This window comes from Equus quagga, chromosome 13, assembly GCF_021613505.1.
Source record: "Equus quagga isolate Etosha38 chromosome 13, UCLA_HA_Equagga_1.0, whole genome shotgun sequence".
NCBI lineage: Eukaryota > Metazoa > Chordata > Mammalia > Perissodactyla > Equidae > Equus > Equus quagga.
This window is the reverse complement of record NC_060279.1, coordinates 31,337,399-31,363,541: the sequence shown is the minus strand read 5'-3', so window position 1 is coordinate 31,363,541 and position 26,143 is coordinate 31,337,399. Positions and strand designations below refer to the sequence as shown.

Genomic DNA, 26,143 nt, shown 5'->3' with positions numbered 1-26,143 from the left:
AAGGTTTTGAAGCTAGTGCTTTCTAATCACATTTCTTTTGGACTAGATCTTCATAAGGTATATTTCAGTGGAAGAGGGTGAATAAGAGGGAGGAGGAAAAAGGGAGAAGGAAGGAGGAGAGAGAACATCCTGTTCCTAAAAGGGCACAATAGCAGAAGAAATAAAGCTATCACATCATGAGAATGGAAACTCAAGGAGATATTAAAGGCTATGCAGCCTCACAATTAGTTTTCTTTTTAATTACTTGCCCTGAAAAATTTTCAAGACAGTTTATTTAGATAACACTCCAGATTCAGACCATCACTGAATTATTGGAGATGATATTTCAAGCCAGAGAAGCCTCTGAACATCTCTCAAAACACATGATTTGGCTACTTTGCCTATGTAAAGGATAGATTGTCCCCTCGCTAGTTTAAAAAAAACAAAGCAAGCATTATTAATGCCTGCATTAGGCTACTCAGGTTGCACTCTATTCAGGTTGTATGTGGGATGCTGCCAACATGGCTTGATGAGCAGTGCGTCGGTCAGTGCCTGGGATCCAAACCTGTGAACCCCGGGCCACAGAAGCAGAGCTCACGAGCTTAACCATTGTGCCACTGGGCCGGCCCCATAGAAGACTTGTTAAAACACAGACAGCTGGGCTCCACCCCAGTTTCTGATTCCAGGTCTGTGGTGAAGCTTGAGAATTTGCACGTCTAACAAGTTCCAAGGTGATTGCCAACGCTGCTGGTCTGGAGGCTGCTGGTTTAGTTCCCCACCATGTCTCTCTCATTTCTTCCTTTCTAATTTATTTGTTGAAGAAACTGCATTGTTTACTCTGTAGAGTTTCCCTCAGTTTGTATTTTGCTGACTGCATGCCTGTTTTACATACTGTTGGTTGTCTCTTTTTGTAATATTAGCAGCTTTTGCTCCATTAATTAATTAGAGATTGAAAAATGATGATACTCCAATTCTAGTATCTCTTCATTTATTAGGTAAAATACCGCTACAGATAGAAACTTCCCCTCCATCTACTTTTTGGTTACAGAGTGGTAAGTTTTTTGGGAAAGGCAGAATAAATGCATGATTGTCTGGTATTCAAAATAATGTTGTTCACTAGTATCCTCCAATGGTGAACAGTTTCTCTGTGTGTCTGCTGGCAGTTCATAGATTTAAACATGATTCACTTCAGTTCACTGATATTATTTTTCTTGTGGATGCTCAAATTGTCCCATTTTTAGCCAGTGAGAGGCTCTTTAAGTTGGCTCCTGGGTCTATTTCACATAACTCTAGTTGTCATTGGTAACATCCTTGCTAAGTGATATGACAAGATGTTCCAAAGCCATCTCGTATTTCCTGCCTGACCTGAAAGCAACACTTTCTTCAAGAAGGCCTGATTCTTTTTACTGGGAAATGGTGTTTGGAGACTGCAATCAGAGCACTAGGGATGTTCATTAAGACTGCGTTACTGAGTTTCCAGGCCTTTTTTGTGGACTAAGATAGGTAATGTGTTTTGTTGTTGTTTTAAGATAAAATATATCGTGAATTTATACCGATGCTTTACTCTCCACTTAAATTCAGGGCTATAGAGTTTTTACTTATTTTCTTTGATCTGTGTCTCTTTTCTCCCATTCTAAGATTTCCAGTTTTCAGTACCAGGAATGGTAGAATATCACATAATCCCACAATATCCACCCAAAGCCTCAGAATTTCAATACTAACATTTCTACGAAGGAAATGGCTACTGAACATAGTCTAAGGGTTTTTGAAGGTTTTTTTCTTTTTGATTGGCACCTGAGCTAACATCTATTACCAATCTTTTCTTTTTCTTTCCTTCTTCTCCCCAAAGCTCCCCAGTACCTAGTTGTATATTCTAGTTGTGAGTGCCTCTGGTTGTGCTATGTGGGACGCCGCCTCAGCATGGCCTGATGAGTGGTGCCATGTCCGTGCCCGGGATCCGAACTGGCAAAACCCCACGCCACTGAAGCGGAGCACGAGAATTTAACCACTCAGCCACAGGGCCAGCCCCTGGGAGTTTTTTTTTTGTATTCTTTAAGATCCATCCTGTTCTGGGTTCACAGTCAGATTACTGAGATGTCAAGTTACCTGGAATCGTTTCCTCTTTGAGTTTATGCCACCAACTGGATATACATTTACATTTGTTTTCAATTTTTAGGGCATGCTCTTTAATTTTACCTTATAATTATAAAAGTCACATATAATGTTTTAATGTGTTTCTAGGCTAGCCCACAAAGGCATATTTAACCTCCCTAGGGATGGGCACCCGACTACCCATTATCATACATCCTTAGTGGGTGTAACCCCACTCGTAAGCCCCCAAATGTCTGGAAAGATGGGCAGGTACAGAATATTACCACAAACAATTTTATTTTAAGTCAATAGTGGGGGTGGCAGGAGGTGACATTGCTTTCTTATTCTTCCCCACGCTTGTTGGATAAAGGGAGGAGACCCAGTGGGAAGAGAATACCACAGGGAGACATCACCGCCACCAGTTCATTCAGGTCGTCATCACTGTCCCTCTAGTTTCCCTGCAGTAGCCCCCCAGGTAGTCTTTACTCTGATCCATCACCATCCTCTCATGGCAATAATCTTTCTAAAATATAAGTCTAATTGTGTTGCTGCTCCAAGAAAAGTTGTCCAATGGCTCCCAGTAGCCTTTAAGTAAATTTAAACTTTAGCACAGAAAGACATCCCAGTCTGGGATCGATCATCCAGCCTCTCTCCACCCCCGCTCCCTGTAATCCCAGGCTCTGGCAAGCAGATTTATTTTGAAAATTCTGCATTTTTCATGTTCTTTTGGACTTTACTACCTTTGTTTTCTCTGCCTGAAATATTCTTCCTCTTATTTGCCTGATTTTCCCCTATTACCTTCTCAACTCGGCTCGAGCATCACTTCCTCATAAAAGTTTTCCCCCACCTTTGCATGCCTGGGGTAAGTTTCTCCTCCCTGTGTCTCTGTTGAGCTTTTCATATGTGAGTCACTTATTAAAAATAAACAAGTCTCTTCACTTCCTGCGCCTCCATTGCCTCCTCTGGAAAATGGGCTTAATGCTCCAGTCAGAATTCCCTTATGCAACATCCACTTCTCCGAGTCTTCAGAGGGGTCCTCTCAGTTCCCTCAAGAGCGAGCTGCCTCACGCCCACGGCGCACCGGAAGCTCCCGGCCGTGCTTATGCACTGCAGCTCCCACCAATGAACTGTATAACTTTACTTGTTTTACTTGTTAGTTTTAATTATATAAAGTGACTAAATGTTATGTAAATTCGTGGAATATGAATGCAAAAAGAGAATTGCTTCTATAAAAACTAATTTGAATAGTTTGGAATGACTCAATAAAAATAAGTTGCTAAAAATAATTGCTTTGACTTATATGTGGGTGAAATAAGAGACTGAAAAAAGTAATAAAAATTTAGAAAGATTCAGCACTCATGTCCTTTCTTAGTGTTTTAGTTCATACTCCACATTAAAGAAACCAAAATTGGAAGTCAGATTTTGCTTTTAAATTTTGATTTTGATTTAAAAACATTTTATTTTAGGAAAGCATCCCTCATAAAACATGAAATTTTCATCATCACAAATTCTGTTTAAATTGTTCCAATTTTTTTTTTCCTTTTTCTCCCCAAAGCCCCCCGGTACATAGTTGTGTATTTTTAGTTGTGGGTCCTTCTAGTTGTGGCATGTGGGACACCACCTCAGCATGGCCTGATGAGCAATGCCATGTCCGCACCCAGGATTCGAACAGGCGAAACCCTGGGCCACGGAAGCAGAGTGCGCAACCAACCACTCGGCCACAGGGCTGGCCCCTAAATTCTTCCAATTTTTGAAAGCTGTGAGTTTCTGTTTGATTCTGTTGTATTACTGCTAAACATTATGCATGGAAAACAAAATAAAGATAAGGATTCATTAGAATAAATGAGCTAGTCATGATGAGTCAAGAAAAAAAAGAGGTGATACATTTTGGGTTTAGTGTTTGCAGAACAAAACCAGTGGGACGCCAAACAATAGACTCAGACTCAAGCAAAAAGCCTTGGATCTGCATCAGAAGTGAATGGGTATGTATTTGTGTGTTTTAAGTTAAAAGTGTCTGAAACACACATGAATTTTGTGTGTGATTCTACTCTGTGATTGACTTTTTAGATTAACCTGCAAATTACTGATTCCAGTCACATAAGCTAAATGGGGTTTTCCCTCATAGAGTTTTTGATGGATTAGATAAAGCAATCAATACTGTGCCTGGCATCCGGAAAGCATTTGATCTTAAAACACAGCAATCCTATAAGGTAGATAGGATTTTTTTTTTATTATGCTGATTTTACATTATGATAAATCAGGTTCTGAGATTTTAATTGGTGTATCCAACATCAAACACCAGTAAGTGGCAGAACCAGGAAAAACTCAGATCCTTGGGTATCAGGGTCCATACTCCTGCTGTAGCACCCAGTAGGGCTGACTCCATTGGGACTACAGTGGGAAATTCCTGAACTGGACTCCTATCTGGACTTGTTACCGTGGATGCAGGATGTCTTCATGTAAGACACATCGGGATCTCCAGGGAGTCTCAGTTAAATGACTGTCACTGTCTCTATTATCTCTATTTTTAGAAAACTTCCCCACATCCCTGTTTCACCATCTGAATGGTATAGATTAACAAGACTTTTTGAATCTTCGAAAAAATTTAAAAATTATTCAATCAGGAAATTCTCCAGCTTTCCTCAGATGAGTATGGAAAAGGACAAATGTAAGTCTTCTAAGAGGTGATGTTTTGAATGGGCGCCTTCTGAAGATGGAGGCTAAACACATTTTTTAATCTAGAAAATTCTATTTGGATCCAAGGCTCATCTGGCTGTTCATGAATATAATTAAAGGCCTTTTTTCACACAAGTAGTTTTTAGGTTTATCATTAATTACTCCAACTATTCGCTGAACAGAGTCAATTCAATCATAAACAGACATCATATCAAGAAGGTTGAAAAAGTGTGAAACTAGCTTGATTTGGTGACAGAGTGTTCCATTCTAGAGAAAATTTTACATTTTTAAGCAAGATAGACAATACTTTAGAGCAGTGGTTTTGAAACTTTTTTGACCACAACCCATGATAAGGAATATGTTTCATTGTTGCAACCCAGATACAGAAGTTTCATGAACCAATATTTACCTCCTATATGCACTCTATTCTATTTCATTTTTTTAAAAAATTTGGTAATGATCCACTAATTTTACCACCCACTAATGGATTGTGCCAAGTATTTTGGGGGGAAAAAAAACTATTCTAGAGAGGGAAAGATCTCTTTGGAAGTTGAATTCAGAAATTTGGCTGAAGTCAAATTTGGGGCAATAGACAACACTGCTCATATTAGATTGGTGGACTTATCTAAGACTTGGACTGCATTATTTTTTTTTTTGAAATTTTATTTTATTTATTTATTTTTTTTTTAAGGAAGATTAGCCCTGAGCTAACTGCTGCCAATCCTCCTCTTTTTGCTGAGGAAGACTGGCCCTGAGCTAACATCCGTGCCCATCGTCCTTTACTTTGTACGTGGGATACCTGCCACAGCATGGCTTGGAGAATGGTGCCATGTCTCCACCCAGGATCCAAACCAGCGATCCCCAGGCTGCCAGAAGCCGAACGTGCGCACTTAACTGCTGCACCACCAGGCTGGTCCCTGGACTACATTATTTTAATAAATGGAAAACTGAGTTCTAAAAATGAAGTTCAACAATTGGTTTTCTAGAAAAGCATTAGCCAGGAGTATGACTTCGTTCCTGAAATATGCTGGAATGGTACTTTTTGGAAGACCAGAAAACACTAAGAACCTGACATTAGTATAAGGATATAATTGCAGACATTCATTCACCTGCCCCCCAAGCATGTGTATGCAAGACCCTGGGCTAGAGCAGAGTGGACACAAAGGAGAGTTGAGTAGGATTCTCTGCTCAAAAAACTTACAGCTAGTGGCTACTGTGAGCATCAGTTTCCTTGTCTAACAAAGGAAGATGACAATTCCTGCAGCAACCTGCATACTCATAAAATTGTGAAGACAAAAATGAGAACAATATATATAAAGATACTTTGTAAATCATCAGGGACATTACTAAAAAGAGTTGAACAGTAAAATGTTGAATTGCTTTGTTTCTATATATACTAAGCAATCATTTGACAATATTTTTCTTTTTTCCCCTTTACTCATCAATTTATAATGGCTCTAGGTTGTAGCTAGAAGATTATTTTTCTAAAGTTCATTTGTCTGGAAGCTTAAATTTTAAGTAAAATCTTGCTGATAAAGTGCTAGATTTACAGATGAACAAATTTTATTTTCTTCTAGTCCTGGTTGTACCCATGTCCACTGGATAATTTAATTAAAAATCATATCTTCTCTTCCAATAAATAATATAATAAAAATAATATAAAAAATATAATAAAATCGATTTCCTGCTTATCTCAGTAGATAGGGTTTATTGATGCACAGTAAAGATTAAAAAGCACCCAGAAGACTTCAAAATAACATGAAGTACTATTACGTCTGCTCTCAAAAAATTACATGACTACAGATGTAGAAGTCATGATCTCTATAACTCTAATAAGACTCGATCCTTTAAATTTCTAACAGTATGAATATCACCTCCCCATTGTATTTTTCTCAGTCACGTCATAGCAACTCAACAGCACCAGGCTGGGTGCAGGGATTAATAATACATAGTCAATATCCTCTAGAAGAAGGATGACAACATTAATGATTGTGGTGTCTATTGCAATAGAGGTAGCTACACAGAAAGAAAGCATTGATTCTCTTTGGGGAGGATATGGGGTACTGGTCAGCAAAAATCAGTAAAACAAAACCCTTGCTTTCAAGGAACTTAAAGTATAGATGGGGCAACATTTGAATGAATCAACAAAGGATGGTAAGTAGAGATGATGTTATGTGTTATAGGAGCATAGAAGAGGATATCTAACAGAGGTCCAAGAAGGGTTTCTGAAAGAGATGACGAGTCAAATTATTGGAGTTGACTGATAAAAAGTTGGAAGAAAAGCATTGGAGACAGAAAGAATAATGTACGAAAAAGAAAGGAGGCAAGAAACAAAGTAGGTGAGGATGACGGGAACACTGGGGTCTCATGGGGAATTGGCAAGCCGTGAGACCTATTCATGATAAGCTAAGGGGTTTGGTTTGAAATCTCCAAGAAGCCACTGATTCCAAGCAGAGAAGTGGCATGATCAGATTTACATTGTAAGATCACTTTGGTGGTAGAGTGGACATAGATTAGAAAAGGCAAGCTTTTGGACAGGTTAGGAGGCCATCTATTCACCAAATATTTTTTAAGCATCTATTGTATGCCAGGGGATGCTGTGTCACAAAAAATGTACATAATTACCATTTCATAGAGTTCCAATCTAATAAGGAAAGTAGAAGTCAAACAAATGGTCAGAAAAATGAACACATAATTACAAAAATTAAGTATTGTAAATAATCATTTTAAGAGAATCTGACAGTGTGACTGTAGTATATTTCTGCTGTTATTGACTGCCCAATATACTTTCTTCCTTCTGAAAACAGTTTCTTTTGAGGAACCATAGCACCTCCATGTGGTGTATCATGTTACATTGTCCTTTCTTCCCAAAAGGTGGGCATATAACCAAGGCTGGCCAATTACCATGCTGTGCCCTCCTGGCCCCGGTGCTTGGGCTCCATGCTGGGCACAGGGTCAAACAAAACCAGTCGGGAACTACTCTGATATTTGATTTGTGGATACTAGGAAAAAGAGGGCCTCTCATCCTTTGAATCAAGAGTCATAATCATATAAGCTTGAACCATCTTTCCTGATAAACGTAGAGAACCAGAGAATCAATCCAATAAACATACGGAAGTAGAGCAGAGGGAGAGAAAGAGACCTTTGACAACACTGTTTGAGGCCCTAGATGTAAAGATGCCTAAAGTTGAAGCCACCTTTGAACTTCCCAGGTACACAGAAAGGAGTACAGGAGGAGCTCAAAGTGTTGGCAGGGCCTCCCTCTGAAGATGCGAGGGAAGGGTGTGTTCTGGGATTTTCTCCACCTTCTGACAGTTTCTTGGCTTGTGGCAGCGTAACTCCAATGTTCATGTGGTGTTCTCCCTGTGTGCCTGTCTGTCTTTGTGTCTAAATTTCTCCTTTTTATAAGGACACAGTTCTGTTGCATGAGGGCCCACCCTAATGACCTCATTGTAACTGGAATATCTCTGTAAAGACCCAGTCTTCAAATAAGGTCACAGTCTGAGGTACTGTGAGTTAGGACTCCAACATATCTTTTTTCAGGGGGACACAATTCAACCCATAACACTTCGCAACTCAAAGTAAAACCCTAAGTCTTTTCTAAGAATTTACAAAACCCTGTAAGATGTGTCCATTCCCCCATTCCTTCCTCCCCTTCTCCACAACCTCTCCTTACTCTCTGACGGCATCTTCTGCTGTTCTCTCTGTGTCATTCACTCTCATCCCGACACAGGGACTTCCAGGCTGTTCCTCTGGTGCACCAAGCACACTCTATCTCAGGGCCTTTGCATTTACTTTTCCCTCTGCCTGAAAAAGTCTTCCCCTAGATTTCTGCATGGATCTCTCCATCATCTATTTCAGGTCTTGGCTCAAAGGTCATGTCAGTAAGGCCTCCTCTGGCCCCTTTATTTAAAATACTCCACATTCAGATCATTCTAGCACTCTATCATTTGCCTTGCTTTACTTGTCTCCATAACACTTTCTGATGTACCATAACACTTTCTCTTAACACATTCTGATCCATATAGTTTTCATATTAATTTACTAATTTATTAATCTGTCTCTTCCCACTAGAACAGTCATGTACCACATAATGATGTTTCAGTCAACAATGGACCACATATAAGATGGTGGTCCTATAAGATTGGTACCATATAGCCTAGGTATGTAGTAGGCTATACATACAGGTTTGTGTAAGTACACTCTATGACGTTCACACAATGACGAAATCACCTAATAGTGCATTTCTCAGAACATATCCCTGTCGTTAAGCGATGCCTGACTTTTTCTGCTTCATGAAGACAGAGATTTCAGACTATTTTATTCATTAACGTACCTTCAGCACCTGGAATAATGCCTGGTGTATGGTAAAGGCTTGATAAATATTTATTGAACAAATGAATGAATGGTCAGCAGTGTCAAATGCCACTGAAAGAAGTTACTAGGAAAGAGTTAGAAAAGCATTTGGCAATATGGAGCTTATTAATACCCTTATCCAGAGCAGCTTCATTAGCGTGGTAGAGGGATTGCAGTGGATTAGGGAGTGAACGTGAGCTGAAAGAGTAAAGACAGCAGGTGTAGACAGCAGGTATGCTGTTTTCCTAACAGCCTTGTTCTGAAGGAAGGAGAGATACAGGTGTTCATCTAGAGGGAGATGTGGGTAGGGTAGAAGGGGACTGTATTTTTAGATGAGAGGAACTTGGGTTTGTTTAAAGGCTGAAGAAGTAGCTTAACTAAGTCACTGAGCTGATGGGTGGCATCTGAGCCCATGGATTACCTGGGGCCACACAGCTAGGTCTCTCTACTGTGCACCTTAAAAGAGACTAGAGAAGGGGAGGGGCAAGAAGAGCTCTGTGGAGCTCGGCCCCTGCTCAGCCTCCTCTGAGTCAGTACTGAGACTACCTGGGGCCCTTGCAGCATCCTCCCCACACTACTCAGGAGAGACTGGGAAAACGGAGAAGGAGGGTGCGAGAGGATGGCATCAGCCACTTCTCAGACTCAGTTCTGAAGCTGCATGGGGCCTACAGGGCAGCTTATCCACACTAGGAGCATCCACCTATTTTTCACTGCTTCCTCCACACCCGTTAAGGGAAAAAAATATTCTTCTTCCCCTTTCCCTAACTTTCTTTTTTTTTGGTGAGGAAGATTTGCCCTGAGTTAACATCTGTTGCCAATCATCTTTTTCTTGCTTGAGGAAGATTGTCCCTGAGCTAACATCTGTCCCAGTCTTCCTCTATTTTTTTATATGTGGAATGCCACCACAGCATGGCTTGATGAGTGGTGTGTAAGTCTGCCCCCAGGATCCAAATCTGGGAACCCTGGGCTTCCAAAGCAGAGTGCATAAACTTAACCACTATGCCACTGGGCCAGCCCCCCTAATTTTCTGATGAACCTCTTCCTTGCTTAGGCAAACCTATTTTCCCACTGGCAGGAAAAAGAGTGAAGGCTCTTGTTTTGCTGGGGCTTTTTTAAGAGCTAGGAAATCTTTTTGCAGCAGATGTCCAGCCTCTCCAATGCTCACTGGCTGGATCTGAGTCACATGCCCATCTCTAAATCCATCAGTGCCAGGGGGAACAAGACAACCCTGGTTGGCTTAGTCTACTCATGCTTTGCCCTGGTTATATGGAGGGAGTTAGACATTGGAGCAAAATTGGGGCTCTGCAAGCCTGGGGAAAGGAGAAATGGCTTTTGGGTAAGATACAAATATTAAGGGGTGTGGACAATGATTTAGAGAGGCCATTCAAGGTAGAATGGGCTGTCTCAGGGGAAATCAGGCCCTAGGTGGGTGGACAGCCTCTCTTATCCTCTAGCTTGCTGTTTGCTGCCACCTGGTGCAAGTATTTTTCTTTCTATCATGACCAAGTATCCAGCCTCAAGTATTGAGGCACAAGAAAAAGTAGCTTGGTGGGAAAGATTTTAAAAATACAGTAGGTATTGGAATCTGTGGACCTCATTCTTGAATTCCTTCTTTGTACTCTGGGTTTGCTTAATCAAGCTTCCCAACTTTATTCTCGGGCCCACTCAACCTACTGCTTAGGTGCGTGTGCCACCTAGTGATGGTCATCGGCCCTGCCTGCTCATTGGGAATGAAGTGCTTTGTTCTTGGAGGCACCCGTCCATCATACAAGGGAAGGGAGGCAGGGAAAGTGGACCACACACTGAGAAGATTCTAGAATGAGCACTCTCATAGGCCAACGGGAGCCTCCCTGTGGTTGAGCATGAAGACACAGACTTCATAAATGAACAGCAGGTGTTACATTTTTCTATTCCTAGACTCTCCTGGCTCTCCTCAAGCCTCTCAGTGTCCTTCCACGAAAAACAGCAATCAAAAAGATTTGTTTCTCTCTTAACGTGGCAACTAACCTTAAAAATAGGAGAGCAAGAGAGCAGGCAGACCCAGAAGGGTCTCTCTGGCATACCTTTCGACCCCCTTGTCCCCCTTATCCTGCTTGTCTCCTCGCCATCGTCTTTCCTCTTATTGCCCAGCCCTCCTCCTCCCTAAACTCTGGGCTTTAGCTCTCCCCACCAAGGCCTCTGCAGCCCCAGGTCTTTGCTGAGACTCTGCTATATCCTCAATTTTATCATAGAATATCCCTGCCACTTTAACTGAAAACCTGACTTTCTCATGAGGGAAATATGTAGTTATGTAAATATATCCGATCACACATGGAAATTCACAGCCTTCTTGAGCAGAGGCTGCTGTTTCCTGACTCTCTCAGGGAAATCTATCTGAGGACCAAGAGGCAGCGTTGACATGCTCTTAGTAACCCATTCCCTCGTCGTCTGTTTTTCAAAAAGTCTCTTCCTTTCAAATTTATATCATCGGTCTATAAAATCTTATCTCCCTTCTTAAAAGTAACAATTTTTAAAAAGAAAGTAAAATATACACATGGTAAAAATACAAATATTTATAAAGATATTTAAAAAAGCAAAAATCTATGTCTCTGTCCCCCATGCTGTCCTCCTCCTCCTTCCTATACTGCTTATTCCAAAATAACCACAGTTAATACTTGGGTGTCTGTGATGGTCCATTTGTGTGTCAGCTTGGCTAGGCTATGCTGCCCAGTTATTTGGTCCAACACCATTCTAGATGTCTGTGTTCAGATATTTTTCAGATGCGATAAACATTATAATAAGGAGACTTTGAGTAAAGCAGAGGACTCTCCATAATGTGACTGGAGCCTCATGCAAGCAGTGGAAGGCTTGAAGAGCAAAGACTGAGCTTTCCCGGATAAGAAGACATTTTCCTCCAGATCACAACCTAGAAAGTCTGCCTGAGTTTCCAGCTTGCTGCCCTGCAGAATTTGGAATCAAGACTGCAACATGAACTTTTACCTGAATTTCCCCCTGCCAAGCAGCACAATTGTGTAAGCCAATTCCTTAAAATCTCTCTCTCTCTCTCTCTGTCTATATAAACATATCCTATTGATTCTATTTCTCTGGAGAACCCTGACTATTAGACTATTTGTGGTGGAGATGGGGAGCTGTCTCCCAAAATCCATACTTCGCTCTCCTAGTTAACTAACTATGAGTTGCAATTCAGTGTGGCCATGCAACAAAGTTCTTTCCACTGGTATGGGAAGAGAGGTGATATGGGCCACTTCCATGCCTGACCCATTACACCTTCTTGCTCTTTTTCTTTTCTGGATGACTAGCATGTTGACACTGAGAGCATCCTTGGAACTATGTGTTGAAGATGGCATCCTGGGGCCTTCAGTAACTATGTGGAGCAGAGCCCTTCCTCCTTGCCCTCGGCCCCACAAATCTTGAACATCCTAACCCAGATGCCCCTAGACTGTTAAGTAAGTTGTAAATAAATTTCTATTGTGTTCAAGCTATTACATTTTGGATTTGTTTAATAAACTAGTTTAACACACCCTGATTAACACAGAAATTGGTACCTTGAAGTGGAGTGCTATTTAAAACAAACATCTAAAATACAGGCTTAGTAGATGCATAGCAAGAGGTTAGGAACTGATATCACTGGCTGAACAGTGGAGTTTCATCTTATGCCATGGCAAAACATTGGTAGAACTGTTGCTGTGGTAATTTGAAAGGCAGACACAATTCCTATTGTGCTAGGGAAAGTGGCTAGAATGAGCCAGAATGTATGAATTAGCTAATGCTTGCTGTTTTTAGCTAGGTATTATGAGAAAGGGATGAGCTCAGACCAGAATCTAGTGGTTTGCAAGTAGAAGAAGGGAATAAAGAGACCAGAAATTTGGAATCTTGTTGATATTCAAAAGCCAACTGTTTCAAAAGCATAAATAGCAAGAGACAAGATTTGTAGCCTGAAGGCCTCTCATTAAGACATCTTAGTCAGACAAAGATCTCATCTCAGTCTTGCCCAATTGCATCACGTGGTTTCAAGGCAACTGCTGCCAAATTGAGAAAGAGAAACGTAGTGGCAAGGAAGCAGAGTAATGAAACAGGCTTAAGGGTTCTGTCCAGAAAAGAACTCTAGGTGTGGCCCCTGGCACATGGAACTGGATAGAAGCAAGTAGATTAAAAGCCTTGTAAGCTTTTGAAGTGAGCATATTCCTGAAGAAACCAGAGGAAGCCTGGTCTAAAAAAAAGTCTTTGTTAAAATAAAACAAATCTTGGGCTCTCAATCTTTTGCAGTCATCAGGCTGTACAAGCTGAATAGTTCTTGAAGAAAGCATACTCCTTAGCACCCACTTTAGAATTTCTATTTATTACAGGTTTTTAGTATTTCAATCAGGATGTGTTTTAGCGTCGTTTTCTTAATGTCTCATCTGCTTGAAGTTCATTGAACTTCTTGGATTGGTAAATTTATAGTTTTCATGAAATTTGGAAAAATGTTGACCATTGTTTCTTCAAATATTTTTTCTTTCTACCTCCCAATCCCACCACTTTTGAGGCTCCAGTTACATACATGTTAGATCACTAGATATTGCCCCACAGCCCACTAATGCTCTATTCACTGTCTTTTTCAGTCTTTTTTCTCTGTGTTTCATTTTGAGAGTCTTTACTGCTATGTCTTCAAAGCCACTAATCTTTTCTTCTACAGTATCTAATCTGTTAGTCCCATACAGTATATTTTTAAATTTCAGATATTTTGCTTTTCATCTCCAGAAGTTTGATATGAGTCTTTTATATATCTTCCATTTTCCTCCTCATGGTGTTCATGCTTTCCTCTACCTTCTTAAGCAATGGGTCCTCTTATAATAACTATTTTAACATCCCTATCTATTAATTCGGTCTGCTGTGTGGTTTCTGGGTCTTTGTTTTGACTGATTTTCCTCCTGGTTCTTTGCATGCATGATAATTTTTGATCGGCTCCTGGACATTGTGAATTTTACCTTTTTGGGTGCTGAACTTTGTTGTATTCCTTTAAACATCTGGGAGATTTTGTTCTGAGGCACAGATAAGTTATTTGGAATTGATTTGATCCTCTGAGGCTTGCTGTTAAGCTTTGTTGCAGCAGAGCAGCAGCTAGTCTGGGGCTGATTTGGCCCCACTCTTGAGGCAATATCCTTCTGAGGACCCTACACAGTATCTTATATTATAAGGTCTGTGCACTCTGGCTGGCGGGAACACAAACAATTCCCAGTCCCATATGAGCTCAAGGGATTTTTCTGCTTATTCCTTTCTGGTGGGTTTTCCCCTGGTCCTGAGGACTTTCCTCAGTACCAGGTGTTATAGATCAGTACTCAGTCTTCAAATCAAGGGGTCTCCAAATCTCTCTCTTTATACAGCTCCTTCCTTTCTAGCCACCTTGACCTTCTTGAACTGAGTTATGTCTCCCTGGTTCAGGAAGATGGCTGCGCTCTCTTTGGGCTCCCTCACCCTGTGCTGTGGCCTGGAAACTCTTTTTAGGCTGAGAGCTGGGAAACTTGAAGGGCTCACTTGGGTTCCCTTCTCTCAGTGGTCACTGTCCTATGTTACCTGTTGTCCAATATCTGTAAATTGTTGTTGCCTATATTTTGCCCAGTTTTCTAGTTGTTTAAAGCAGGAAGATAAGTCTGGTCCCTGTCATTCTACCATCGTTGGAAGTAAAAGTCTCAACACCCACTTCAGATGAGGACATGGAGGATAGTGGATAAGAAAGTACCACAGTTGGGCACTTAACATTGGCTGGGTTCTTTCAAATTTCTTTTTCCCATCTTTAAGGAGGTGTAATTGATAAATAAAAATTGTACACATTTAAGGTGTACGACTTGCTGTTTTGATCTACGTATACATTGTGAAATAATCATCACAATCAAGCTAATTAATATATGCATCACCTCACATAGTTACCATTTTCTTTTCACGTGTGTTTGTGTGTGTGTGTGTGTGTGTGTGTGTGGCGAGAACTCTTAAGATCTGCCCCCTCAGTAATCTCTCGGATCGTGACATTCTCCTTTAGCAACCTACAAGTCAGTTCCTCGACTTCATGGAGGACGTCATCACCTGGCCTATTCTTGCCCTTTTTATCCTGTTTCTGCCATCATTCCAGGCATCCTGTGACCTAGTGGTTAAGTTTGGTTCACTCCACTTTGGAGGCCCAGGTTCGGTTCCGGGTGCAAACATACACCACTCATTGTCAGCCATGCTGTAGCAGCAACCCACATACAAAATAGAGGAAGACTGGAACAGATGTCAGCTCAGGGCAAATCTTCCTCAGCAAAAAAAAAAAAAAAAAAAAAAAAAGCATTTGTTGGGGTAGAATGTTTTAAATAGGAACTGCCCCCCAAAATCTGCAATTATGGTCTCTGTACACATAAATGACCATCCTTGCTCCCATAATCCTGGAGATCTACAGCGCTGGTCACCAACTCCTGATATGTTTCAATTCTGTTTCAAATGGCCAATAATAACAAAGGTAGTAGCCGAGTTTGGCCCCAGGTGTTCTGAGTTTGAGAACTGCTCTTTCCATTTGAAGATTAAGACCTACAAATCTCAATAGCTTTGAGAGGGCTAACAAACTGGTATGGAATGCTGAAAAAGTTGACCAGAGTAGTTCATTTCTATTCTAAACTTGAAAACCACAACCCTAATGCTGTGCTGGGAGGTAAAGGAGAGAACATTGAGAAAGACTGCAGCCCCTAGAAGAGAAACAAGCCTGCAAGAAATAACAGAATATCCAAATTGGCAATTAATTGCTGTTCATTGAAGTCTCTGTGGCAGATGCATGAGAGTTCAATATGAAGAATGAACAAGACTGCTTTTGCATAAGATCCGTTAGCTGCCTGGGCCCATGGGAGGCCTCCAAATGGCCGCACAGAAGGGCTTTTTCCCTCACACCTTTTCATGAAGCCTTTGCTCTTTATATCCTGTTGGGTAGGCTTCTGTTTGTGCCACTATTTGTCATTAATAGCATTTACATAGCTCTTCTAGAATTTAAAGAGCACCTTCACATCACATTATCCTGTCTTTTTTTTTTTTTTGAGGAAGATTAGCCCTGAGCTAACATATGTTGCCAATCCTCCTCTTTTTGCTGAGGAATACTGGCCCTGAGCCAACATCTGTGCCCATCTTCCTCTATTTTTTCATATGTGGGTCGCCTGCCACGCATGGCTTGACACGCAGTGCGTATGTCTGCACCCGGGATCCGAACCGGCCAACCACGTTCTGCTGAGAACTAACTGTTGGTCAACAGAATGTGTGAACTTAACCGCTGCGCCACCGGGCAGGGCTGATCCCCATATGTCTCCTTGACAGTCCTTCCCTTACTCTTTAAAATACCTTTTAAAAGTATTAGTATATGCCTGGGTCCAGCCTCGGCAGAGTCCAGGTTCCCGCGGGAGAGACGGCGTCGGCGAAAGTGTAAGTGCTAGATGTGAGACTCGAAGCAGTTGCAAGCAAGTCCAATTTATTTCAGGGACAGGGTACACTTACATAGGAAAAAATCACACGAGGTGGTCTAACTATTGTCGTCATGGGAACAATAGGTAAGGGGCAGTGCGTGACTAAAGGTAATAATCAAAGGTGGTTATCTACATACCAGATGTGCAGCATACATATCGATTGTTTAGGAAGAGGTTACATAGTTTCAGGGTCTTCAAAGAAGTTAGGAGGACAGCGAGTATATAATTAACGGAATATAGACCCCCTCATCCTTGGGGGCTGCTGTTTGTTCTTTGAGATATGTTATTGCTAGTTCTGCCTGTTTTTACAAGGCTTCCAGGACAGAGGGAAGACGTTAATCAGTAATAGGCTTTAGAAAGGAGGACAAAGGACTCTGCTTAAAGAATTATGTTCCCTGGAGAAGTGCCTTGCACGATTCTCCTTCCATTGCCAGACCTTGTCACAATACAATGGCAGCTAGATTGGGGGAATGCTTCCCACAAGTATACATATAAAGAAATGGTGGCTTAATAATCCCCAAAGTAATATTCCTGGCACTCTAATCCTCTAATCCTTTCTTTAGACAGTAGGATCAAGAGTGAGATCCTAATTATATGCAATTATGTACCCGACAACTCTTGCAAAGTACTACGCAAATATTGATCTGGAAGAAGTCCCTGGACAGCTAGAAAGAGAGCGCGCGCGCGCGTGTGTGCGTGTGTGTGTGTGTGTGTCTGTGTGTGTCTGTGGAGCACCCTGGGGTAAAGCCGCATCCTTCCGCCTAAGCGAAGGCCTGACAGGGACCGCGGAGAAGCCGAGTAACTGTCCCCCAAACGTCTGCCCTCCCCGCCCTGGAAGGCCCCGCCCTTGCCCGGGGACCCCTTAACTCCGCTCCCGCAGTTCAGCACCCGGAAGACCACCGCTGGCACTGCCTCCCCGCCGGCAGCGCGCGCCCCGAGGCCCCGCCCCACTTGCAGCCTCAGCCTCCCGGCGGCTCCTCATGTTTCTCCGAACGAGTGTGGCCGCGCTCACTCCTCTTCTCCACGCTCTTCGGTCTGCTCCTGTCGCCGCCATGAGCACTGGCACCTTCGTCGTGTCGCAGCCGCTCAATTACCGCGGCGGGGCCCGCGTGGAGCCGGCGGACTCGTCCGGCATCGAGAAGGCGTTCGAGCCGGCAACGGGTAACAGGACGGAGACCGAGACCGGCGGCAGGGCCGGGACGGCGGGCCGGGGCCGCGGGCGGCGGGGGGAGTGGCGGGGCCGGGCGCGGCTGGAGCTCCCCGCCTCTGCGGTGCGCTCGTTCTCCTGCCCTGAACCCTCCTGTAGTGCGTTCAGCAGACGTTTGTTGAACACGGATAAGTGGCCGTGTAAAGTGTAAGGTGGTCTGTAATAGGCAGCGGACGATTCCGTGCAAGCACGAGTGCGTCTGGCCGGGGACACGAAGGGAGTCGGGGGAAACTGGGAAAGCTGGTGAGTTGGGTGCTGGCGTCATGAGTAATTTCACAACGGCCTGAACAGAGAGTCCACAAAGCCCCGGTGCGTGAGGTTGTGCCTTTGTTAATTATTAAGAAATTAAAGCTGAGACTGCATTAATGTCTTCAACCGTGTGCAAAGAAGAGGATTTCCAGAAGGACGCGGCTGAAAATGAACATCGTGTCGAGAATGGAGGAGCACACGCAGATGATTCTAATGAGCGTGAATGAGGCCTTTGTTGCATACCCTGGTGTTAAAATATTTCTAGACGTGAATCAGAGTTGGGAAAGGGAGAAAAACCCTGCTTGTATCCAGTGTGAAATGTGTGCCGAGCACCATGCCCCAGATTTCCTCTGGGAACACTAAAGATCACAAAGTTAAGGAGGAAGCGGTTTTTTGTTTTGCTTTGGTTTTTTGTGTGTTTGTTTTGCTGGGTTTTATCGAATATTTGTGGGGAGAAATATGTAAATGTTTTGTGCAAACCAGTATGGTATGTAGCCGAGGATGAAACTGGATTGCAAGGGACTGGAGACTTTAGGACTGACCAATGGTACTAAACCACAGAGCAGTAACTTGTCAGAGCAGAAAGGGCCACAGAGAGCATCATGTTCTTTAGGAGACAGCCTCTTCGTCCCCACCGCTATATTGAAACAAAAGAAAGAAAAATTGCTCTTTATTTAATTACCTACAATGTGTGCTAATACTTAGCCACTGTGTTTACCACCTGGCTATTCAAGTTTGTAACAGAAATTTCAGGTTTGTGAAATCTCTCTGAAAGGTGCAGAGTCCCAGGAGTTCCTGTGAGAGGGGAACAGGAACTGACGACTTGACATACTTAAAGAATTTTTGTTGGTAGAGTCAGTCACACCTCTTGGGTCTAGAAAAACGGGTCATTTCATATTTTACCTCAGAATAGCGATAGGGAATAAGGTAGGAATAAGAAAAGGAGAAACTGGATTTTTTTATATTTGAGAAAGAAATGTTCTTTTAGGGATATGTTTTCCTGATACTGCTGTTTATTAACCATGTTCATCAAGTATTAGTAGTATAATATAATTTGTGTAGATCACAGACCAGGGATTTAAAATCAGCCTTCATAACCGAGGAGACAGTTTCAACTTTGCTGTTGCAAGACCCTGAGATTCTCAAACATTGTTAAGGAGCATTGCAGAATAATTATAGGAAGTTAATGGTAGTAAACCCAGCTGTAAAATAGATGAGGGCAGGGGTTCTCAACCCGAAGTTCATGGTGTGCTTAGGGCAAAGAACACTATCTTTCTGTAATTCTGTGATATGGTTAAGTACATTTTTCTGGAGAAAAGTCTGCAACTTCTATTAGATTTTTAAAGGGGTCAGTGATCCCAAAATTGAGTAAAGAACTGCTGGTATAGGAGTGGTTACTGAATCAAACCATACTTAAAAACAAGAAGGGGATCACTAAAAAGAAATCTGAATACACAATGCTTTCATGTGTGGCAACAGTATGAGAAAACACTGACTTTCCCATCCTTACAGGCCGAGTGATAGCTACTTTCGCATGTTCTGGAGAAAAGGAAGTAAATTTGGCTGTTCAGGATGCAAAGGCAGCCTTTAAAATATGGAGTCAGAAATCTGGCATGGAGCGTTGCCGAATCCTTTTGGAGGCTGCCAGGTTAATAAGGGTATGTTTTCATTTATTCTCCTCTGGAAAAGTCCTCTCACATTCTTCTGAGGGTTCTTTGTGATGATTCGCAGGTACACTTTGATGCACCATTAGGTTATACCTTCTTCATGAAATCGAAAAATATTTCCATATGCTCACCTTGGTATATAAAACAGGCTTTCATTCTGTAGTTCCTGTCTGGATCTGGGCTCTTTGTGACCTCTCCTTGGCAGATTTTCTTTTCCATCTTTGTTTGAGTTATAATGTATCCTTTGTAGCTTGTCTCCTTTTCTTTTTGTGTATGTGTCCTTGGTTCCTTTATGCTTTTCCTCTGATGACTCTTAAGTCTTTCTTTTTCAGGTTTATTTTCTATCTTAATTGCCTGGAAAGATTTCATAGATTCTTAGATGTTCTCCTCTTAAAAAACAAAGTTAAACCTTTTACAGTCTTAAAAAGCAAAAGTGCTGGATACTCATTACAGAAAATTAGAAAATTCTGAAGGATATACACCAAAAGATGAATCATGGGTATCTTCGATGGTAGGACTGTGGTAATTTTTTTCTCGTAAGTGTGTAAAGTCAGAAACTGTGAAGGGTCTGAAAGTGACCCAGCTTCCCAGAGTGTGTCTTCTGATAGAAGACATGAAGTTTCTGGATTAGAGAAAGAGATGGTTTCTTACTCACAGCAAAATGCAGCAGCCAGGGCAATACCTTAGCACTAGTTTTCTGAGCCTCAGTCCCCATGGGATGATGCAGTGAGAGCTGGTGTTACCCTGTTGCAGTGGGTTGCACCACAGAAGAGGAACCCTATAATATATAATAGGGTCCAATTATATATAGGGTCTGCTGTCACATCTGCCCGTCCTTTCCTCTGGAGAGAGAGATTGCTCATGAAGCAGATCTCCTCCAGGGTTAAGGGGGAAGTGTCACTAGGATTATTATTCTGGAATGTAAGCAAATGTGTCCAGAAGAGGAAGTAGAGAGCTTTATATCTCCACATCTCTACCAAGTCAAGTCTGTATCTTTAGGGACACAGTATCTCTGCCTTCCAAGGCCCTTGCTTTTCTTTTTTTTCTTTTTTGAGGAAGAGTAGCCCTGAGCTAACTGCTGCCAATCCTCCTCCTTTTTTTCTTCTTGTTCTTTTTTTTTTTTTTTTTTTTGCTGAGGAAGACTGGCCCTGAGCTAATGTTCATTCCCACCTTCCTCTACTTTATATGTGGGACGCCTGCCACAGCAAGGCATGCCAGGCAGTGCCATGTCCGCACCCGGGATCCGAACCAGCAAACCCCTGGCTGCTGAAGCAGAACGTGCAAACTTAACTGCTGAGGCCCTTGCTTTTCAAACAACTTGCTTGGGTCCTTTGCTTAGAAAGCCTGGACCATGCAGAAGTGTCAAAATATTGATGGAGAATTTTCTCCCAACAAAATGTCTTCCCCTATTATTAAAAATTTATTTTCAATTTGATAGACCAAAAGTGATAACAAAGCTGATAATTTATTATTTTAATTTTGTCTTTCACTTTTTCCTATGACATAAGCATTTGGAGTTGTGTCTTCTTTTAATTTAATTTAATTTTTTATTTTTATTTTTGTTTTTATAGCAGTAACATTGGATTATAACATTACATAGCTTTCAGATGTACATCATAATATATTTTGAATTCTGCGTAGATTACATCATATTCAGCACCCAAAGACTAATTATAATCCATCACCGTGCACAAGTGCCTAATCACCATTTTCTCCCTCCCCCTCCCCCTCTGGTAACCATCAGTCCAGTCTGTGTTGCTGTGTGTGTGTTTGTCGTTGTTTTTGTCTTCTCCTTATGAGTGAGATCATATAGTATTTGACTTTCTCCCTCTGAGTTATTTCACTTAGCATAATACCCTCATGGTCCATCCATGTCATCACAAATGGCTGGATTTCTAGAGTTATGTCTTCTTAAGAATTAGCCCCTTGATCATTTTGGATAATTTCCATCGTTACGCCCCAGGTTCAGCAGCCTTTTCTTGTGTAGTGTCTAATCTGCGGTTAATCCCATCCGGTCTATTTTTCATCTCCAGATGTCCAATTTGGGTCTTTCTGTGTTTTTTTTTATGTGTCTCATGTCTCTCCTTAACATGCTCATGTTTTCCTCTGCCTTCTTGAACACATGCAATATAGGTATAATAATGTTTAATATCTTTGTCTGCTAGTTCTATTATCTGTCATCTCTGGATCTGTTTCTGTTGATTGGTTTTTCTTCCTGGTTACGTGTTATATAACTTTCCTGCTTTTTGCGTGCCTAGTAATTTTTGATCACTACACATTGTGAATTTTCTTTTTACCTTTTTTTCTGAGTTCATAATAGTTTATATCAATGTGAGATTTCAGTTGTACATTATTTCTTGACTGCCACCATAGAAGTGCTCCCCTTCACCCCCACTGCCCACCCCTGACCCCGCTTTCCCTGGTAACCACTGAATTGTTTTCTTTGTTCATGTATTTGTTTATATTCCACATATGAGTGAAATCATCTGGTGTTTGTCTTTCTCCAGCTGGCTTATTTCGCTTAGCGTAATTCCCTCCATGTCCTTCCATGTTATTTCAAATGGAATGAATTTGTCTTTTTTTTATTGCTCGGTAGTATTCCATTGTATATATATACCACATCTTCTTTATCCTGATAGTCATTGGTTGATGGGCACTTGGGTTGCTTCCATGTCTTGGCTATTGTGAATAGTGCTGCAGTGAACACAGGGGTCATGTGTTACTTTGGATGGTTGATTTCACATTGTTTGGGTAGATACCCAGTAGTGGGATAGCTGGGTCATGTGGTGGTTCTATTTCTAGTTTTTTGAGAAATATCCATACTGTTTTCCACAGTGGCTGCACCAGTTTGCATTCCCACCAGCAGTGTGAGAGAGTTCCCTTTTCTCCACACCCTTTCCAACATTTGTTATTTTTAGTCTTAGTGATTATAGCCCTTTTAACAGGCATAAGGTGGTATCTTAGTGTAGTTTTGATTTGCATTTCCCTGATGATTAGTAATGTTGGACATGTTTTCATGTGTTTATTGGCTATCTGTTAGACCTTGTGAGTTTTATGTTGTTGGTTGCTGAATATCCTTGTACTTTAAAAAATATTCTTGAGCTGTGTTCTGGGATACAGTGAAGTTACTTGGAATCAGTTCAATCCTTGCAAGGCTTGATTTTACGCTTTGTTAGGTGTGACCAGAGCAGCTAATTTTTGCCCACTACTGAGTACCCTTCTGAATACTTAACCCAATGCTCTGTGTATTAGTGAGGTTTCTCTCTCCCTGGCTAGTGGGAACATGAACTATTCCTGGCCCCGTGTGAGTTCTGGGGATTTCTTTCACCGTCTTTATTGGTTAGTTCTTTTGCTGGCCTTGGGTAGTTTCCTCACATTGATCATTGTGGAGGACTGTGCACATCTCTGGGGTTCTCTTTCTGTGCAGCTCTCCTCTCTCCCATACTCAGCCTTGCAGACTGTTGCCATCATATCGTCCCTGAACTCCCAACCTGTCTCCTCAACTTGAGGTGTCTGTTGGGCCCCACCTAAGGCTTCTTCCCTGCTCTGTGACCTTTCCAGGCAGTAAGCTGTGTTGTTGGTTTCCCTCTCAAGGATCACTGACCCAAGCTGCCTCACGTCCAGTGTCTGAAAATTGTTGTTTGCTGTATTTTGTCTGATGTTTTCAGTTGCTTAAGGTGGAGAGTAAATCTGGTCCCTATTCCTCCGCCTTTGCTGCAAGCCCATTGATTCTTAGAGAAAATGAATATATATATTTTTTGTATGTTCCCTAATCTTATGTTCCCCCTTTTACTTTGAATCTTTTGGTACTTTTATCATATTATAGAGATCTTATTGACAGGCCCCAATCATTCCTCAGTTGGGGTCTCCTTATGAGAGTAGCTATCATTTGGCTTAAAAGGAGAGAGAAGATCTTATTTAAAACTATGACAGCACTGTTCAAATAAAAGAAAAGGTCGTGTGTGTAGATTATGCACCTGCTTCAGCCCTACCCCGGATCAGTCCATCTTTTACCCCACCACCAGAGGGATCTTCCTAAAAGTGCACGTTTGATCGTGGCCCTCCTTGGCTAAAACTTCCGATGGCCCTCCCCTCCTTACATGGCCCATTAGGTCCTCTGGATCAACCCTTGTTTCTCCAGCCTCATTTCCTTTTCCTCTTCACATACGACGAGCCCCAGTGGTCGTTCTTCCTCTGCCGTGTGTGTATTCTCACATCCCATGCTTTTGTACTTGCTGTGATGCGGTACTCCTTGGAGAGCTTCTCCAGCTTCATCATCCCTAGAGGACTTTCCCTCGCCTCCCTAGGCTGAGTCTGGTGCTGTTCCTTTGTTTCTCTTGCCTCTTGGACTTACGTCTGTCGCATTTAATAGGCTGTGTTGTTGTTATTGGTTTATTGCCTTCTTTCCCCTTTACACTCTTAATGTCCCTGAGCAAATGGCCTACCTGCCTGTCTTCCTTTCTTTATTCCTCCGTCTCTCCCTTTCTTTGTTTCTGAAATCTCCATCTATTATGTTGCGTGTGAGCCTTAGACTATAATTGATAACCTTTCACCTTTGTTGAAATTTAGCATTACTCCTGTAAAACAATTCTTACCCCTATTTTCCTCCCGTTAGCACTTTCCCCTTCTGAGAGAGAAGGGGAAAATGAGTTAGATGTAAGGAGAATGTGTAGCACACTCCAGGATGGTGGGGAGACCAGAGTGAAGGATGCTAGAACTGGTTGTGAGGTTATCAAAGTTGAAACAAAAGCTTGTCCCATGCTTGTAAGCAGATGCAAGGCTTTATACAGTTAGTACTGAACAGAAATGGGTTACCTTTATAAAAAAATTTCTATGATGTGCAAGGTGCTTTTATGCATGATTGTATTTAAATATCAAAAACATCTTGAAATGTAGCTGTTATTTAACTTAGTAACAAGTGAGGAAACAGACTCAGAAAGGTTCAGTGGCTTGTCTAAGGTCGTATCACTAGTAAGTGGAAGAGCTGGTCTGTTCGCCTTCGAAGCCTGTGACTTTTTTGCTGAGCTCCAGCTCTTGAAGCAGGCGGGGGCTTGGGCTTGTCAGGATTCTGATGAGTGTTTCTTTGCTCATACGGCGGTCTTATAAAAGCTCGACACGGCCTGCTGAGAGATGTAAAGTGGAGGAGAAAGGCCAGGCACCTGCCCTTTGTTTCTTGTCTTTCATCCCAATGGACGCCTGTCCAGTCGTGTTCTGAAGCAGCGTGGTTTAGAGGAGGACAGTGTTAGATACAAGGCACACGTGTCCCAAGAGATACGTGTAGCTCTGTGTGGTTATGGGGGACAATCTTATTTTGTGATTCCCCTTCTTGCTCTTCCCTCTTAATTCCAGGAGGGTAAAGGAATCCCATTTTCCCTAAAGCAATATTAAGTGTTAGTAGAGACTTTAGTAGATCTAAACTATCCAAGTGGGACTCCTTGTTAATCTTTGTCAGGGACGTTTTTTTGGTGATCCTTATATGGTATATCAAAAGATCTCACAGTGGACTTTTAGAAATAACCTTTTCTGAGGGTAGAGGATGATGGAATAAGACAGGGAAAAATCTCAAGTGGCCAACCAGTAAATTGAATTTTCGCTGCGAGTCGAAACCTTGAAACAGTCTTCAAAGCTGATTGCCTGTCCATTGTTTACCAAAAAAAAATCTCAAGGGGCCATTCCTGAGGCTGAGTGGTTAAGTTTGCCTGCTCTGCTCAGTGGCCTGGGGTTTCTCCAGTTCGGATCCTGGGCGTGGACATGGCACCACTCATCAGGCCATTCTGAGGCGGCGTCCCACATAGCACGGCCAGAGGAGCTCACAAATAGAATGTAGAACTATGTACTGAGGAGGCTTGGGGAGAAGAAGGAAAAAAAAAAAAAAAAGATTGGCAACAGATGTTAGCTCAGGTGCCAATCTTTAAAAAAAATCTCAAGAGAATAAAGCTTCCTATTCTTAGTAAATATTACAAGGCTTTGCAGCAATAGTCACAGGTTACTTCCTATCTGTTCATCTTGTACTAACGTAGAAGCCAACAGCGTTTCACTTTTGCCAGTTTAATATTTCTTCATGTGTTTAAAATGGAGTGTACTGTTCCGTCAGTTTCTTCATGCCGACTAGTGAACCAGAACTGACTTCCTCTTGGGCTCTAGTTGCCCTCTTGCATTCTAGAAAGGAAGTTTAAGCTGCTCATGGTTGATCCTGCTTTTGGAAGACTGTTTCATGTTAATCATACTCATCGAACTCAAGAATGGGGAATAATTTATACCTGGTTTAAGAACTGATGCCTGTTTACCCCCTAGGTACCCTTTTTCCAGTATCAGTGTAACTGGGAAACAAGTTAAGTGTTAAGAGGTTGTTTTGGGCCAGCCCCGGTGGCCTAGTGTTAGGTTTGGTGCACTCCACTTTGACTGTGCGGACCTATACCACTTGTCTATCAGTGGTCGTTCTGTGGCAGTGGCCTACATAC

The 26,143-nt window shown here is 42.0% G+C and overlaps 1 protein-coding gene across 2 annotated transcripts in view; it reads left to right on the top strand.

Moving 5' to 3' along the window:
* Nucleotides 1-16,607: 16,607 nt before the first annotated feature.
* Nucleotides 16,608-26,143, top strand: part of ALDH9A1 (aldehyde dehydrogenase 9 family member A1) — a 28,091-nt gene continuing 18,555 nt past the window's right edge. Inside the window, exons 1-2 of one of the 2 annotated variants that reach the window (XM_046683523.1) lie at nucleotides 16,608-17,720; nucleotides 19,528-19,673. In XM_046683523.1, coding sequence (XP_046539479.1) covers nucleotides 17,540-17,720; nucleotides 19,528-19,673 — 327 coding nt within the window. In that variant the 5' untranslated portion in view covers nucleotides 16,608-17,539. Of the gene's footprint in view, nucleotides 17,721-17,743; nucleotides 18,010-19,527; nucleotides 19,674-26,143 lie in introns of those variants that run through there. The other variant, XM_046683525.1, reaches the window with a different exon arrangement.